Source organism: Mustelus asterias, chromosome 1 (genome assembly GCF_964213995.1).
Source record: "Mustelus asterias chromosome 1, sMusAst1.hap1.1, whole genome shotgun sequence".
Taxonomy (NCBI): domain Eukaryota; kingdom Metazoa; phylum Chordata; class Chondrichthyes; order Carcharhiniformes; family Triakidae; genus Mustelus; species Mustelus asterias.
In genome coordinates this window covers 196,192,440-196,211,455 of record NC_135801.1, presented here as the reverse complement: position 1 = coordinate 196,211,455, position 19,016 = coordinate 196,192,440, and the positions used below count along the sequence as shown (strand labels likewise).

Here is a 19,016-nt window from a genome sequence, read left to right as displayed (position 1 = left end):
AGCGTAAAGGAGAACATGCCCCTGTCTACATCAATGGGGACGAAGTAGAAAGGGTCGAGAGCTTCAAGGTTTTAGGTGTCCAGATCACCAACAACCTGTCCTGGTCCCCCCATGCCGACACTATAGTTAAGAAAGCCCACCAACACCTCTACTTTCTCAGAAGACTAAGGAAATTTGGCATGTCAGCTATGACTCTCACCAACTTTTAAGGATAGAAAGCATTCTTTCTGGTTGTATCACAGCTTGGTATGGCTCCTGCTCTGCCCAAGACCGCAAGAAACTACAAAAGGGTCGTGAATGTAGCCCAATCCATCACGCAAACCGGCCTCCCATCCATTGACTCTCTCTACACTTCCCGCTGCCTCGACAAAGCAGCCAGCATAATCAAGGAGTGATGAGGGGAGGAGAGGTGAGGGGAGGGGAGGGAAGGAGGGAGGGTAGTGAGGAGAAGAGGGAGGGGAGGTGAGGGGAGGAGTGCGGGGACAGGAGGGAAGGAGTGAGGGGGGGAGGGGGCAATGGGAAAGCCCAAATATTGATCCTTGGAGAGATTTGAAACTTGATGCCAGCGTTATTCTCGCTTTGATTGTGAAAATTCCTTCCAACATTCGTAACCCACTGACTAAAACATCTCAAATTCCCCTGGAGACCGAGTGTGAGGGAATAGTGCGGAGTATAGATTGGATTTCCCAGGGAGGGAGATACTCACACAGTGTTTCCGTGCTGTGAGTGATGCTGGCAATGTGATCCTCACAAAGAGATGATGGAGCTCCTCAATAAATACAGGCCGGAGGTGTGGGACACTCCGGGGTTCGGGGGCTCTGGATCTGGGATTGCAGAAAGGGGGGATTGGGATCTGGGACTGCAGGGAGGGGAGATTTGGGATCTGGGACTGCGGGGAGGGGGAAAGGGTTTGGGATTTGGGACTGTGGGAAGGGGGTGTTTGGGATCTGGGACTGCGGGAAGGGGGGGTGCTTCGGGATCTGAGACAGCGGGGAGGGGAGGGTTTGGAATCTGGGGCTGCGGGAAGAGGGGGCTTCAGGACCTGGGACTGCGGGAAGGGGGGGGTTTGGGATCTGGGACTGCGGGAAGGGGCAGGGGTTGGGATCTGGGACTGCGGGAAGGGGGCGGTTTGGGATCTGGGACTGCGGGAAGGGGGGGCTTCAGGATCTAGGACTGCGGAAAGCGAGGGGTTCGGGATCTGGAACTGCGGGAAGGGGAAGGTTCAGTATCTGGGACTGGAGGGGAGGGGTTCGGATCTGGGACTGCGGAGGAGGAGGGGTTTGGGATCTGGGACTGCGGGAAGCGGGGGGTTTCGGGATCTGGGACTGCAGGAAGGGGGGGTTTGGGATCTGGGACTGCGGGGGGCCAGCGGGAGTGGGGAGGGGGCCGGGGGCCAGTGGGGTGAGGGGGATGCCGGGGGTGAGCGGGGTGGAGAGGGGCCATGCCGGGGTCCAGCGGGGTGGGGGGGGGGGTGGGGGTGGGGGCCAGGGCGGGGGCCAGCGGAGTGGGGAGGGGGCGTGCCGGGGGCCAGTGGGGTCGGGGGGGGGCCGGGGGCTGGGGGCCAGCAGGGTCGGGGGGGGGGCAGCGGGGGTGGGGGTGATGGGGGCCAGCAGGGTGGGGGGGGTCGGGGGGGTCAGTGGGGTGGGGAAGGGGGGTGGTGGGGGCCAGCAGGGTGGTAGGAGGGGGCGGGGGTGGGGGGGGGATGCGGGGGCAAGCGGGATGGAGGGGGCCGGGGGCCAGCAGGGTGGGGAGGGGGGGGGCAGGGACGGGGGTGTCCAGCGGGATGGGGAGGGGGGGCAGGGACGGGGGTGTCCAGCGGGATGGGGAGGGGGGCAGGGGCGGGGGTGTCCAGCGGGATGGGGAGGGGGGGCAGGGGCGGGGGTGTCCAGCGGGATGGGGAGGGGGGGCAGGGCGGGGGTGTCCAGCGGGATGGGGAGGGGGGGCAGGGGCGGGGGTGTCCAGCGGGATGGGGAGGGGGGGCAGGGGCGGGGGTGTCCAGCGGCGGGGGTGTCCAGCGGGATGGGGAGGGGGGGCAGGGGGCGGGGGTGTCCAGCGGGATGGGGAGGGGGGACAGGGGCGGGGGTGTCCAGCGGCGGGGGTGTCCAGCGGGATGGGGAGGGGGGCAGGGGCAGGGGTGTCCAGCGGGATGGGGAGGGGGGGCAGGGGCGGGGGTGTCCAGCGGATGGGGAGGGGGAGCAGGGGCGGGGGTGTCCAGCGGGATGGGGAGGGGGGCAGGGGCGGGGGTGTCCAGCGGGGCGATACATTGTTCACTCACGGACTCAGTCTGGGATCCACTCACAGAGCCAGTGGAGATCAGCAGAGAGTGGTTATTGAGCGATGAGGAGTGGGTGCCAATGGGAGGATTGGGTGAAGGAGGTGAGCTTTAGAATTGTTTCTTCGGGTGCGGGCGTCGCCGGGAGAATATTATTGCCGTCTCGGGCGGACTGTGAGCTGCCTGGTCGATCCGTCGGCACTGATTCAGCACAGGGCTGTTCAGAGCCAACCTGGGTGGTTTGGGAATGGAGTCACAAATAGGCCAACATCCAAATCAACTTTACTGAAACCTGCTTTCCATTTTCTATATTTCCTCCGATCATTCACATTTACAAATAGCAGAGTGATATTTAAACTAATCTTCGATAGCTTATTCCATGACAAATTCACAGCATTACCGCCCTATACAGGGGAGACACAGTACAGAGGTAGGAGCGAGGGATATGGGGGGAGGGTGGGTCAGTGGGGTGAGGGATATGGGGAGGGGGTTTGTGGGAGTTGGGGATATGGGGGGTTAGTGGCTGTTAGGGATATGGGGGGTCAGTGGGAGTTGGGGATAGAAACATAGAACATAGAAAAACTACAGCACAAACAGGCCCTTCGGCCCACAAGTTGTGCCGAACACATCCCTACCTTCGAGACCTACCTATAACCCTCCATCCTATTAAGCTCCATTTACTCATCCAGGAGTCTCTTAAAAGACCCTATTGAGTTTGCCTCCACCACCACTGACGGCAGCCGATTCCACTCGCCCACCACCCTCTGTGTGAAAAACTTCCCCCTAACATTTCCCCTGTACCTACCCCCCAGCACCCTAAACCTGTGTCCTCTCGTAGCAGACATTTCCACCCTGGGAAAAAGCCTCTGAGAGTCCACCCGATCTATGCCTCTCAACATCTTATACACCTCTATTAGGTCTCCTCTCATCCTTCGTCTCTCCAAGGAGAAAAGACCGAGCTCCCTCAGCCTATCCTCATAAGGCATGCCACTCAATCCAGGCAACATCCTTGTAAATCTCCTCTGCACCCTTTCAATCTTTTCCACATCCTTCCTATAGTGAGATGACCAGAACTGAGCACAGTACTCCAAGTGGGGTCTGACAAGGGTCTTATATAGCTGCATCATTATCCCCGGACTCCTCAACTCAATCCCTCGATTGATGAAGGCCAGCACACCATACGCCTTCTTAACCACCTCCTCCACCTGCAGGGCCGATTTTAGAGTCCTATGGACCCGGACCCCAAGGTCCTTCTGATCCTCTACAGTACTACGAGTCTTTCCCTTTATATTGTACTCCTTCATCCCATTTGACCTACCAAAATGGACCACGACGCATTTATCTGGGTTGAAGTCCATCTGCCACTTGTCCTCCCAGTCTTGCATCCTATCTATGTCCCTCTGTAACTTCTGACATCCCTCCAGACTATCCACAACCCCACCAACCTTCGTGTCATCGGCAAACTTATCAACCCATCCCTCCGCTTCCTCATCCAGGTCATTTATGAAAATGACAAACAGCAAGGGTCCCAGAACAGATCCCTGGGGCACACCACTGGTGACCGACCTCCATTTAGAAAAAGACCCATCTACACCCACTCTCTGCCTCCTTTGGGCAAGCCAGTTCTAGATCCACCGGGCAGCAGCCCCTTGGATCCCATGCCCTCTCACTTTTTCTAGAAGCCTTGCATGGGGGACCTTATCGAACGCCTTACTAAAATCCATATAAACCACATCTACCGCCTTCCCTTCGTCAATGTGTTTAGTCACATTTTTGAAGAACTCCACCAGGCTCGTAAGGCACGATCTGCCCTTGACAAAGCCATGCTGAGTATTCTTGAGCATACTAAACCTCTCTAAATGCTCATATATCCTGTCCCTCAGGATCTTCTCCATCAGTTTACCAACCACTGAGGTTAGACTCACCGGTCGGTAATTACCTGGGCTATCCCTATTCCCCTTCTTGAAAATAGGAACCACATCCGCAATCCTCCAATCCTCCGGCACCTCTCCCGTCTCTATCGACGACGCAAAGATCATCGCCAGAGGCTCTGCAATCTCTTCCCTCGCCTCCCACAGTAACCTGGGGTACATCCCATCCGGACCCGGCAACTTATCTATCTTGATGCCATTCAAAGATTCCAGCACAACCTCTTTCTTAAAGTCCACATACTCAATCCTTTCAGTCCACCGCAAGCCCACAGTACATCCACCCATGTCCTTCTCCTCTGTGAAAACCGAGGCAAAATACTCATTGAGCACCTCTGCCATTTCTACTGGTTCCGTACAGACTTTCCCACCTTCACCTTTTATAGGCCCTATTCCGTCATGTCTCATCCTTTTACTCTTCACATATTTATAGAACGCCTTAGGGTTCTCCTTAATCCTACCTGCCAGGGCCTTCTCGTGACCCCTTGGCTTGGCTTTCCTCATTTTCTTCTTTAGTCCCTTCCTACAAGCCGTATACTCTTCTAAATCCCTATCTTCGCCAAGCTCTCTGAGACTTTTGTACGCTTTCCTTTTCTTCTCGACTAGGTCCCGCACAGCTTTCATGCACCACGGTTCCTTTAACCTACCAACTCCTCCCCGTCTGCTCGGAACATTGTCCTGTAGAACTCTCGACAGACATTCCTTGAAAAACTGCCACCTCTCTTCAGTACATTTCCCCGAGAATACCTCCTTCCAATTTACTCCTCTAATTTGCTGCCTTATGTCTTCATATTTCCCCTTACTCCACATAAACACTTTCCAAGCTTGCCTAATCCTCTCTTTTTCCAATGCAAGCCTAAAGGAGATAGAGTTATGATCGCTATCCCCAAGATGCTCTCCCACTGAGAGATCTGACACCTGTCCAGGTTCATTGGTCATGGGGATATGGGGGCATCAGTGAGAGTTGGGGATATGGGAGGAGATGGGTCAGTGGGAGTTGGGGATATGGGGGGTCAGTGGGAGTTGGGGATATGGAGGGGTCAGTGGGAGTTGGGGATATGGGGGGGGTCAGTGGGACTTAGGGGTATGGGGGGTCAGTGGGAGTTGGGGATATGGGAGGGGTCTGTGGAAGTTGAGGATATGGGGGATCAGTGGGAGTTGAGGATATTGAGGCAGTGGGAGTTGAGGATATGGGGGAGGTGGGAGTTGAGGGTTTGGGGAGGTGGGTCAGTGGGAGTTGGGGATATGGGGGGGTCAGTGGGAATTAGGGATATGGGGGAGATGGGAGATGAGGATATGGGGAGATGGGTCAGTGGGAGTTGGGGATATGGGGAGGGGGGTCAGTGGGAGTTGTGGATATGGGGAGGGGGGTCAGTGCGAGTTGGGGATATGGGGAGGGGGGGTCACTAGGAGTTGGGGATACGGGGAGGAGGGGTCAGTGGGAGTTGGGGATATGGGGGGTCAGTGGGAGTTGGGGATATGGGGGGTCAGTGCGAGTGGGGGATATGGGGGGAGGGGGGTCAGTGGGAGTTGAGGATATGGGGGAGGTGGGAGTTGAGGATATGGGGGAGATGGGTCAGTGGGAGTTGGGGATATGGGGAGGGAGTCACTGGGAGTTGGGGATATGGGGAGGGGGGTCACTGGGAGTTGGGGATATGGGGGGAGGGGGGTCAGTGGGAGTTGGGGATATGGGGAGGAGGGTCACTGGGAGTTGGGGATATGGGGGGAGGGGGGTCAGTGGGAGTTGGGGATATGGGGAGGGGGGTCACTGGGAGTTGGGGATATGGGGAGGGGGGTCAGTGGGAGTTGGGGATATGGGGGGTCAGTGCGAGTGGGGGATATGGGGGGTCAGTGCGATTGGGGGATATGGGGAGGGTTGTTACTGGTGATGAAAATGTGTGTGTGCAGCCTATAATTCCTCAGGCTCTGACACTGTACAGTTGAGTGTAGGAGGTGGAGGAGGTGGAGGAGGTGGAGGAGGTGGAGGAGGTGGAGGAGGTGGAGGAGGTGGACTCCCTCGCTTTTCCGGGACAGAGTTTCCTACCTGACAGTAACTGAGCCATGTTAGAGTCCATTCCCGCACTCATGTTGCATCTACTGCTGTTGTTCGAACCGTTTCCTGAAAAAGAATACAGTTTGTATCATTTGATTTATTATTGTCACATATATTGGATTCAGTGAAAAGTATTGTTTCTTGCGCGCTATACAGACAAAGCATACTGTTCATAGAGAAGGAAACGAGAGAGTGCAGAAAGTAGGATGACAGCCATAGCGAGGGTGTAGAGAAAGATCAAATTAACATGGGTTAGAACCATCCAAAAGTCTGATGGCAGCAGGGAAGGAGCTGTTCCTGATTCGGAACGAGGTTGAATTTGAGGGTATTCCGGGGACAGGAGGCGAGAGGTCACCTCACTCCAGCGCCATCTTGAATTTATACAAGATGTTCGGAGGGAAGATGTACTAGCAATTTTGAATAAACTGAAGGTCGATAAGTCCCCTGGGCCTGATGAAATATATCCTAGGATTCTTTGGGAGGCAAGGGATGAGATTGCAGAGCCTTTGGCTTTGATCTTTGCGTCCTCACTGTCCACGGGGGTGGTGCCAGAGGACTGGAGAGTGGCGAATGTGGTTCCTCTGTTTAAGAAAGGGAATAGAAATGACCCTGGTAATTATAGGCCGGTTAGTCTTACTTCGGTGGTCGGTAAGTTGATGGAAAAGGTCCTTAGGGATAGGATTTACGACCATTTAGAAAGATGCAGCTTAATCCGGGATAGTCAGCACGGATTTGTGAAGGGCAAGTCTTGCCTCACAAATTTGATTGAATTTTTTGAGGAGGTAACTAAGTGTGTAGATGAAGGTAGTGCAATTGATGTCATATACATGGATTTTAGTAAGGCGTTTGATAAAGTCCCCCACGGTCGGCTTATGAAGAAAGTAAGGATGTGTGGGGTAGAGGGAAGTTTGGCCGATTGGATAGGTAACTGGCTATCTAACAGAAGACAGAGGGTGGTGGTGGATGGAAAATTTTCGGACTGGAAACCGGTTACCAGCGGAGTGCCACAGGGATCAGTGCTTGGTCCTCTGCTATTTGTCATTTTTATAAATGACTTGGAGGAGGGGGCTGAAGGGTGGATCAGTAAATTTGCTGATGACACCAAGATTGGTGGAGTAGTGGATGAGGTGGAGGGCTGTTGTAGGCTGCAAAGAGATATAGATAGGATGCAAAGCTGGGCTGAAAAATGGCAAATGGAGTTTAACCCTGACAAATGCAAGGTGATTCATTTTGGTAGGACAAATTTAAATGTGGATTACAGGGTCAAAGGTAGGGTTCTGAAGAATGTGGAGGAACAAAGAGATCTTGGGGTTCATATCCATAGATCTCTGAAGGTTGCCACTCAAGTGGATAGAGCCGTGAAGAAGGCCTATAGTGTGTTGGCGTTCATTAACAGAGGATTTGAGTTTAAGAGCCGTGGGGTTATGCTGCAACTGTACAGGACCTTGGTGAGACCACATTTGGAATATTATGTGCAGTTCTGGTCACCTCACTACAAGAAGGATGTGGAGACACTGGAGAGAGTGCAAAGGAGATTTACCAGGATGCTGCCTTGGTTTGGAGGGTAGGTCTTATGAGGAAAGGTTGAGGGAACTTGGGCTTTTCTCTTTGGAGCGGAGGAGGTTGAGAGGAGACTTGATAGAGGTTTATAAGATGATGAGGGGGATAGATAGAGTGAACGTTCAAAGACTATTTCCTCGGGTGAATGGAGCGGTAACTAGGGGGCATAACTATAGGGTTCATGGTGGGAGATATAGGAAGGATGTCCGAGGTAGGTTCTTTACACAGAGAGTGGTTGGGGTGTGGAATAGACTGCCTGCAGGGATAGTGGAGTCAGAAGCTTTAGGAACATTTAAGAAGCTATTGGATAGGCACATGGAGTACTTCGGGATGATAGGGAGGAAATAGCTTGATCTGGGTTTCAGACAAAGCTCGGCACAACATCGTGGGCCGAAGGGCCTGTTCTGTGCTGTACTGTTCTATGTTCTATGTTCCATGTAAGACCTCAGCTGAGTTCCGTAAGAGGATCATTTAAACCCGAAACGTTAACGCTGCTTCTCTCCTCAGATGCTGCTCAGTTTATCCGACATTTCCTGTTCTAATTCTGTGATTCCGTTTATCCCTGAAACCATTCTCGTGAATCTCCTCTGCACTGTGTCCATTCTTTCTCAAATATGGCGGCCAGAACTGGACACTGTGCTCCAGATGAGACCTCAATTCACCATTCTTCTCAACAAGACAGCGAGGTTTTCAAAGTGCTGGATGTACAGAACAGTCTGAGGGTGGGTGGGGGGGGGGGAGGGAGAGGGGGGTGCGGGGAGGCGGCAGGACTCTCTGGACGTGGGTCGATGTTCCACTCTGAGACCTGTGGACAAAATCACTGAGGGAGTGCTGCATTGTTGGAGGCGCTGTCTTTCAGATGGCACGGTGGCACAGTGGTTAGCACTGCTGCTTCACAGCTCCAGGGACCTGGGTTCGATTCCCGGCTTGGGTCACTGTCTGTGTGGAGTTTGCACATTCTCCTCGTGTCTGCATGGGTTTCCTCCGGGTGCTCCGGTTTCCTCCCACAGTCCAAAGATGTGCGGGTTAGGTTGATTGGCCATGCTAAAAAATTGCCCCTTAGTGTCCTGGGATGCGTAGATTAGAGGGATTAGTGGGTAAAATATGTAGGGATATGGGGGTAGGGCCTGGGTGGGATTGTGGTCGGTGCAGACTTGATGGGCCGAATGGCTCTTTCTGTACTGTAGGGATTCTATGATTTCTATGATTTCACAGCGCCAGGGACCCGTGTTCGATTCCCGGCCTGGGTCACTGTCTGTGTGGAGTTTGCACGTTCTCCCCGTGTCTGCGTGGGTTTCCTCCGGGTGCTCCGGTTTCCTCCCACAGTCCAATGATGTGCGGGTTAGGTGCATTGGCCATGATAAATTGTCCCTTAGTATCCCAGGATGCATAGGTTAGAGGGATAGGTGGAGTAAATATGCGGGGTGACAGGAATAGGGCCTGGGGTAGGATTGTTGTCAGTGCCGACTCGATGGGCTGAATGGCCTCTTTCTGCACTGTCGGGATTCTATGATCCTATGAAATACATAAATCAGGCCTTGTCTGTCTTCTCTGTTGAATGTAAAAGATTGTACACCTCTAATGGTTGGAAAATCAGGGATTTGCCCCTGGTATCCAAGCCAATATTTATCCCTCTTCACTGAAACAGGTGATTAGGCTGTCGTCACATTGCTGCTTGTGGGATCTTGCTGTTCGCACGCTGGCTGCCCCCCCCCCCCCCCCCCCCTCGCCCCCTTACCCCCACCCTGCGGACAACAGTGACTACTAGACAACAGCTTCACCTTCTTTAGTGGTAAAAAATTGCAGCATGCTGCTGTGCAGAGGGACCTGGGTGTCCTTGTGCAGGAATCTCAAGGAGTTGGTTTGCAGGTGCAGCAGGTAATTAAGAAGGCAAATGGAATTTTGTCCTTCATTGCTAGAGGGAGGGAGTTTAAAAACAGTGAGATTATGTTGCAGCTGTATAAGGTGCTGGTGAGGCCACACCTGGAGTACTGTGTACAGTTTTGGTCTCCTTACTTGAGAAAGGATATACTGGCACTGGAGGGGGTGCAGAGGAGTTTCACTAGGTTGATTCCGGAGTTGAGAGGGTTGGCTTATGAGGAGAGACTGAGTAGACTGGGGCTATACTCATTGGAATTCAGAAGAATGAGGGGAGATCTTATAGAAACATATAAGATTATGAAGGGAATAGACAAGATAGTAGTAGAAAGGATCGAGAGCTTCACGTTTTTAGCTGTCCAGATCACCAACAACCTGTCTTGGTCCCCCGATGATGGCACTATAGTTAAGAAAGCCCACCAATGCCTCTACTTTCTCAGAAGACTAAGGAAATTTGGCATGTCAGCTACAACTCTCACCAACTTTTACAGAAGCACCATAGAAAGCATTCTTTCTGGTTGTATCACAGCTTGGTATGGCTCCTGCTCTGCCCAAAACCGCAAGGAACTACAAAAGGTCGTGAATGTAGCCCAATCCATCACGCAAACCAGCCTCCCATCCATTGACTGAGTCTACACTTCCCGCTGCCTCGGCAAAGCAGCCAGCATAATTAGGGACCCCACGCACCCCGGACATACTCTCTTCCACCTTCTTCCTTCGGGAAAAAGGTACAAAAGTCTGAGGTCACGTACCAATTGACTCAAGAACAGCTTCTTCCCTGCTGCCGTCAGACTTTTGAATGGACTTACCTTACATTAAGTTGATCTTTCTCTACACCCTAGCTATGACTGTAACACTACATTCTGCACTGTCTCCTTTCCTTCTCTGTGAACGGTATATTTCGTCTGTATAGCGCGCAAGAAACAATACTTTTTACTGTATGTTAATAAATCAAATCAAATCAAAGATAGAAGCAGGGATGTTGTTTCCACCGGCAGGTAAAACTAGAACTAGGGGGCATAGCCTCAAAATAAGGGGAAGCAGATTTAGGACTGAGCTGAGGAAGAACTTCTTCACACAAAGGGTTATGAATCTGTGGAATTCCCTGCCCAGTGAAGCAGTTGACGCTACCTCATTGAATGTTTTTAAGGCAAGGATAGATAAATTTTTGAACAGTAAGGGAATTAAGGGTTATGGTGAGCGGGCGGGTAAGTGGAGCTGAGTCCATGAAAAGATCAGCCATGATCTTATTGAATGGCGGAGCAGGCTCGAGGGGTCAGATGGCCTACTCCTGCTCCTAGTTCTTATGTTCTTATGTTTAATATCCATTCGTGGAACATTGGCGTCGTTGGCTGGCCAGCATTTATTGTCCATCCCTAGTTGCCCTTGAGAAGGTGGTGGTGAGCTGCCTTCTTGAACCACCTGATCATATCAACTGTCCCAAGGTGCTTTGCAGGAATGATTACCGAACAAAATATAACACAGTAGGAGGTATTAGGTGAGGTGACCAAAAGCTTGGTCAAAGAAGTAGTTTGTCAGGAATGTCTTAGAGGGAAAAAAACAGGTAAAGAAGGTGTGGAGGTTCAGGGAGGGAGTTCCAGAGCTTTGAGCCCCGGCAACTGAAGGCACAGCCGCCAATGACAGAGCAACTAAAATCGTGAATCCTCAAGAGACCAGAAACAGATGAACTGTGGGAGGGTTGTGGGGCTGGAGGAGATTACAAAGATAAGGGAGCGTGAGGCCATGGAGGGAATTGAAAGCAAGAATGTAGGTTTTTCAAGTCATAAGATCTCTAAAGGTTGCCACTCAAGTGGATAGAGCTGTGAAGAAGTCCTATAGTGTGTTAGCTTTTATTAACAGGGGGTTGGAGTTTAAGAGCCGTGGGGTTATGCTGCAACTGTACAGGACCTTGGTGAGACCACATTTGGAATATTGTGTGCAGTTCTGGTCACCTCACTATAAGAAGGATGTGGAAGCGCTGGAAAGAGTGCAGAGGAGATTTACCAGGATGCTGCCTGGTTTGGAGGGTAGGTCTTATGAGGAAAGGTTGAGGGAGCTAGGGCTGTTCTCTCTGGAGCGGAGGAGGCTGAGGGGAGACTTAATAGAGGTTTATAAAATGACGAAGGGGATAGATAGAGTGAACGTTCAAAGACTATTTCCTCGGGTGGATGGAGCTATTACAAGGGGGCATAACTATAGGGTTCGTGGTGGGAGATATAGGAAGGATATCAGAGGTAGGTTCTTTACGCAGAGAGTGGTTGGGGTGTGGAATGGACTGCCTGCAGTGATAGTGGAGTCAGACACTTTAGGAACATTTAAGCGGTTATTGGATAGGCACATGGAGCACACCAGGATGATAGGGAGTGGGATAGCTTGATCTTGGTTTCAGATAAAGCTCGGCACAACATCGTGGGCCGAAGGGCCTGTTCTGTGCTGTACTGTTCTATGTTCTATAATATTGCCTGAGTGGGAGTGGGTGTAGTGAGCACATGAGTGATAGAGGAACGGGATTTAAGACAAGTTAAGGCACGTTGCCAGAGTTTTGATGACCATAACTTTACAGAGTGGGGGAACATGGGGAGGCGATGGTCTGGTGGTTTTATCTCTCGGCTATTAATCCAGAAACTCAGCTAATGTTCTGGGGAACCGGGTTCGAATCCCGCCATGGCAGGTGGTGGAATTTGAATTCAATAAAAAAATGTCTGGAATTAAGAATCTACTGATGACCATGAAACCATTGTCGGAAAAACCCACCTGGTTCACTAATGTCCTTTAGGGATGGAAATCTGCCACCCTTACCTGGTCTGGCCTACATGTGACTCCAGAGCCAGAGCAATGTCGTTGACTCTCAACTGCCCTTGGGCAACTAGGGATGGGCAATAAATGCTGGCCAGTGACACCCAGGTCCCACGAACGAATATAAAAAAACAGGTGTTTGTCACAGTAAAAGGTAGAGGTGACGAAGGTGTGAATGAGAACTTCAGCAGCAAGTGAGTTGACACAGAGGGAATGTGAACATAGGCGCCTTAGAGAATGAGACTGGGGAAATAATAATGGGAAACCAGGAAATGTAACTCGACTGTTAGGGTGGCACGGCAGTTAGCCCTGCTGCCTCACAGCGCCAGGGACCTGGGTTCAATTCACGGCTTGGGTCACTGTCCGTGCGGAGTCTGCACGTTCTCCCCGTGTCTGCATGGGTTTCCTCCCACGGGCTTCATTCGGCAATCTCAGCCATTTCATCTTCCTGCACTCTTGGGGCAGGTCCTGCAGCTCCTTGGGGCAACTCAGATTCCACCCAAAACACCGCTCTCTGTCCTCTTTGCTTCTCTCTTCAAATAAACTGCCTTTTCTTTCTCAAGTTCCATTTTTCCTTAAACACCAAATCACAGCTTTTGCTTCTGAGAATCATTTTCTCTTCATTTTTTTCTGTATATTTTTTAACTCTTGACTGTACCAGCCAATCCAGGTTCATTCCGCATCCGCCCCGCAGGGTCTGGCAATAGCTCAACATCTCATGGGTCTGTTCACCCAAAGACAGGCATTCGGGATGAATATTCCTTTCTCCAGCCTTTAATTAAAGCAGGATACTCACAGGTATCGGGCCACAGGCAGTGTTCTCACAATCAATCCCATCCTTGTCGCCAATGTAATGATGTATGATCACAGACTTTGTCAGGAATGCAAAAGGGCGGAATGGTGGCACAGTGGTTAGCATTGCTGCCTCACAGCGTCAGGGACCTGGGTTCGATTCCCGGCTTGGGTCACTGTCTGTGTGGAGTCTGCACATTCTCCCCGTGTCTACGTGGGTTTCCTCCGGGTGCTCCGGTTCCCTCCCACAGTCTGAAAGACGTGCTGGTTAGGTTGATTGACCGAGCTAAATTGTCACTTCGTGTCAGAGGGATGAGCGGGGTAAATTCATGTGGTTACAGGAATAGGGCCTGGGTGGGATTGTGGTCAGTGCAGACTCGATGGGCTGAATGTCTTCCGTCTTTACTGTTCGGATCCTAGTATTTATTAATGTGGAAAGACTGTATGGAGGCCGGCAGCTCCCTGGCTGCCCTGAAGGAGCCTATCGGCTGTCCCAGTCCCTACATGTCTTCAATATGCCTTCTGCCTAAGGACTCCACCCCCAGGGTAATTACCGACTCTCAGTCCCAATTGGTCTCTCAAACCAGATGATCCTCTGTGTTGTCCTTAAAGGGACAGTCACCACAGCTGGGTTCTGGATGACCTCAGGTTTATGAAGGGTCGAATGTGGGAGAGCAGGGGGGACGGGGAGGAGTGGAATATTGGAGTCTATTGGTGATGGATGTCATGGTTGAGTGTTTCACCAGCCAATGAACTGAGACGGGGTGAAAGCCAGGCGATGTTACGAAGGTGGAAATAGAAGCCATCTTCCTAAAGGCATTTGGCTGAAATTAAGGTCAACCGGGGGTCAAGTAAGACACCGAGATAGTGAAATGAAAGGGGCTGAGATTCAGACAGTTGTCAGAAGGTGGGATGGAGTCGCTGGCTGATAAATGGGGCTTTAATCAGGGAGTAACAACAATGGCTTCGACTTTCCTGAGATTTAATTCGGCACGGTAGCACAGTGGTTAGCACTGCTGCTTCACAGCTCCAGGGACCCGGGTTCGATTCCCGGCTCGGGTCACTGTCTGTGTGGAGTTTGCACATTCTCCTCGTGTCTGCGTGGGTTTCCTCCGGGTGCTCCGGTTTCCTCCCACAGTCCAAAGATGTGCGGGTTAGGTTGATTGGCCAGGTTAAAAATTGCCCCTTAGAGTCCTGGGATGCGTAGATTAGCGGGTAAATATGTGGGGGTAGGGCCTGGGTGGGATTGTGGTCGATGCAGACTCGATGGGCCAAATGGCCTCCTTCTGCACTGTAGGGTTTCTATGATTTCTATGATTTCTATGAATTGGAGGAAATTTCCACTCATCCTGTACCAGATGCCGGATAAACATTCTGAGAAGTAAAGGCGCCGAGGGAGGGGCTGGAGAGCAGAGTTGGGAGTTCCTCAGCAAGATGATTGAATCTGGAATATGTGTAGACTGAGGGGTAAATAGTGAACCAGGAAATTGGGGTTCCTCCCCTGCTCTCGAATGCAGACTGTGGGATCTTTTACACCCGTCGGACAGAGCAGACAGGGGCTTGACTCAATTCCATCGGTTCCCTACAGTGCAGAAGGAGGTCATTTGACCCATCGAGTGTATACCGCCTCTCCAGAACAGCATCTAACACAGAATCACCCCCTCGCCCGATCCTGCAACCCCACACCAGGGCTAATCACCTTAACCTACACATCCCGGGACACTAAGGGGCAATTTAGCACGGCCAATACACCTAACCCGCACATCTTTGGACTGTGGGAGGAAACCGGAGCACCCGGAGGAAACCCACGCAGACACGGGGAGAAAGTGCAGACTCTGCACAGACAGTGACCCAAGGCTGGAATGCTGATTTGAAATACGGCATTTCCAACAGTGCAACACTCGCTCAGTACTGACCCTCTGACAGTGCAGCATTCCCTCAGTACTGACCCTCTGACAGTGCAGCACTCCCTCAGTACTGACCCTCTGACATTGCAGCATTCCCTCAGTACTGACCCTCTGACAGTACAGCACTCCCTCAGTACTGATCCTCTGACAGTGCAGCACTCCCTCAGTACTGACCCTCTGACAGTGCGGCACTCCCTCAGTACTGAGCCTCTGACAATGCGGCACTCCCTCAGTACTGACCCTCTGACAGTGCAGCACTCCCTCAGTACTGACCCTCTGACAGTGCAGCACTCCCTCAGTACTGATCCTCTGACAGTGCGGCACTCCCTCAGCACTGACCCTCTGACAGTGCGGCACTCCTTCAGTACTGACCCTCTGACAGTGCAGCACTCCCTCAGTACTGACCCTCTGACAGTGCGGCACTCCCTCAGTACTGACCCTCTGACAGTGCGGCACTCCCTCAGTACTGAGCCTCTGACAATGCGGCACTCCCTCAGTACTGACCCTCTGACAGTGCAGCACTCCCTCAGTACTGACCCTCTGACAGTGCAGCACTCCCTCAGTACTGATCCTCTGACAGTGCGGCACTCCCTCAGCACTGACCCTCTGACAGTGCGGCACTCCCTCAGTACTGACCCTCTGACAGTGCAGCACTCCCTCAGTACTGACCCTCTGACAGTGCGGCACTCCCTCAGTACTGACCCTCTGACAGTGCGGCACTCCCTCAGTACTGATCCTCTGACAGTGCAGCACTCCCTCAGTACTGACCCTCTGACAGTGCGGCACTCCCTCAGTACTGATCCTCTGACAGTGCAGCACTCCCTCAGTACTGACCCTCTGACAGTGTGGCACTCCCTCAGTACTGACCCTCTGACAGTGCAGCACTCCCTCAGTACTGACCCTCTGACAGTGCGGCACTCCCTCAGAACTGACCCTCTGACAGTGCGGCACTCCCTCAGAACTGACCCTCTGACAGTGCGGCACTTCCTCAGTACTGACCCTCTGACAGTGCAGCACTCCCTCAGTACTGACCCTCTGACAGTGCGGCACTCCCTCAGTACTGACCTTCTGACAGTGCAGCACTCCCTCAGTACTGACCCTCTGACAGTGCAGCACTCCCTCAGTACTGACCCTCTGACAGTGCAGCACTCCCTCAGTACTGACCCTCTGACAGTGCAGCACTCCCTCAGTACGGCAATGGGAATGTGGGGATGGATTATAGTTTGCTGTCTGTGGGGTGAGGATGATAGCTGGACTTTGTGCTGGGGGTAAGTCTGTTCACAGTGTAGCAGGTGGGGACTGGATCTGGGTGGTGTCTGCGATGCGCACCCGGTTGAATATCCATCTCCATGAATGTTCCTCTTCCTGTTACGGGGCGATCCGCTAGTTCCCGAGGAGCAGTTGAGGAGGGAGAGTGGGATTATGACAGCAGCTCAGGAGATCCAGAAAGGGTTAAAATGTAAATAAATATCCCATTGGGAGGAAAACAAAGCATTAGGAGAAACCCTAAAGCTCGGAGAGGAACAGGGTCAGATTAAAAACACATTCACTAAACTTACCTTGTCCGCCCGGTTTTCTCATCCACAACATTCCCTGTGTGAAGTCAGATCCAGGGAATTCAGTCCCAGTCTCCTGGTGAAAGTGGAAGGTTGGAGTGGTGAGGAGGAGAGTGGAGGAGTGGGTTAAACGGAGGGTGAAGTCTCCCTCTCTCTATCCCATACAGCGGAGGGTGCTGTGGCTCTGCCCCAGCTCCCGATCTCACCCTCAGACTGAACAAGCTGGGCTCCTGGGTTGTGAGCAGAGTCAGGGGCAGCACTAACTAACTGCTCCAAACTGATTTCCCCAAGCAGCCCCTCCTGACTGAACCGCTCGCTCCCACACTTAACCCTTCGACAGCTTCTGCAGTTTAGCTGTCAGGAAATACAGACACACACACTCTGACACACACACACACACACTCACACTCTCACTCACACACGCACACTCTGACACACACACTCATACACACACACACACTCACACACACACTCACACTCATACACACACACTCACACTCTGACACACACACTCATACACACACACACTCACACTCTCACTCACACACGCACACTCTGACACACACACTCATACACACACACGCTCACACACACACTCACACTCTGACACACACACTCATACACACACACACATACTCACACTCTGACACACACACTCTGACACACACACACTCACACTCACACACACACACACACTTTGACACACACTCACACACACTCACACACACTCATACACACACACACACACACTCACACTCTGACACACACACTCATACACACACACACATACTCACACTCTGACACACACTCTGACACATACACACACACACTCACACTCTGACACACACTCACACACACTCACACACACTCATACACACACACACACACACTCACACTCTGACACACACACACTCATACACACACACACTCACACTCACATACCCACACACACACCCACACACACACCCACACACCCACTCACACACACTCACATACCCACACACACACTCACACACTTTCACACACCCACACACACACTCACACACACACTCACATACCCACACACACACTCACACACCCACACACACACTCACACACACACACACATACCCACACACACACACACACTCACACACACACTCACATACCCACACACACACACTCTCACACACGCACTCACACACACATACTCACACACACTCACACTCTCACACACACACTCACATACTCACACATGCACTCACACACACTCTCACACGCCCACACACACACTCTCACACACTCTCACACACACTCATACACGCACTCACATATACACTCATATACACACACACACACTCCACACACATACTCACTCACACCCACACACACTCACACACATGCCCACACACACACTCACACACATGCTCACACACACATACTCACTCACACACTCACACACACACACATGCTCACACAAACACGCACACACTCACACACACACTCACACACTCACTCACACACACACACTCACACACATGCTCACACACTCACTCACACACATGCTCACACACATGCTCACACACACACACTCACACACATGCTCACACACACACACTCACACACATGCTCGCACACTCACTCACACCCACACACACTCACACACATGCTCACTCACACCAACTCACACACACATGCTCACACACACTCACCACACATACACACACTTACACACTCGCACACACACACACACACACTTACACCTTTGTGCACACACACCCACTCTCACACATTCACACTCATACACACACTCACACAAACACACACACTCACAAACACTATCACACACACTCCCATACATCCACATTCATACACACTCACACATACACACACAAAAATATTCTCATGCACTCACAAACTCACACTCACATACACATTCACATATGCACTCACATACACAAACACTCACATACACTCACACAAACAGACTCACACACTCTCACTCTCACATTCACGCACACTCACGCACACACTCACACACACTCACTCACACATCACACACATGCACTTGTGCTCACACACACTCTCACACAGGTTTGACAAGGTACCGCATGGTAGGTTGTTGCATACGGTTAAATCTCACGGGATCCAGGGTGAGGTAGCCAATTGGACACAAAATTGGCTTCTTGACAGAAGTCAGAGGGTGGTTGTAGAAGGTTGTTTTTCAAATTGGAGGCCTGTGACCAGCGGTGTGCCTCAGGGATCAGTGTTGGGTCCACTGTTATTTGTCATTTA

General features: G+C 52.0%; 1 protein-coding gene across 1 annotated transcript in view; it reads right to left on the bottom strand.

Moving 5' to 3' along the window:
• The window catches only part of LOC144505314 (heat shock 70 kDa protein 12B-like), a 68,945-nt gene extending 51,984 nt beyond the window's left edge, over positions 1 to 16,961 (bottom strand). The window contains exons 1-2 of the mRNA XM_078231466.1: positions 16,746 to 16,961; positions 6,245 to 6,319 (exon numbers count right to left, since the gene is read on the bottom strand). Of these exons, the coding sequence (XP_078087592.1) occupies positions 6,245 to 6,319; positions 16,746 to 16,776 (106 nt within the window). The 5' untranslated portion in view covers positions 16,777 to 16,961. The remainder of the gene's footprint in view (positions 1 to 6,244; positions 6,320 to 16,745) is intronic.
• Positions 16,962 to 19,016: the final 2,055 nt, after the last annotated feature.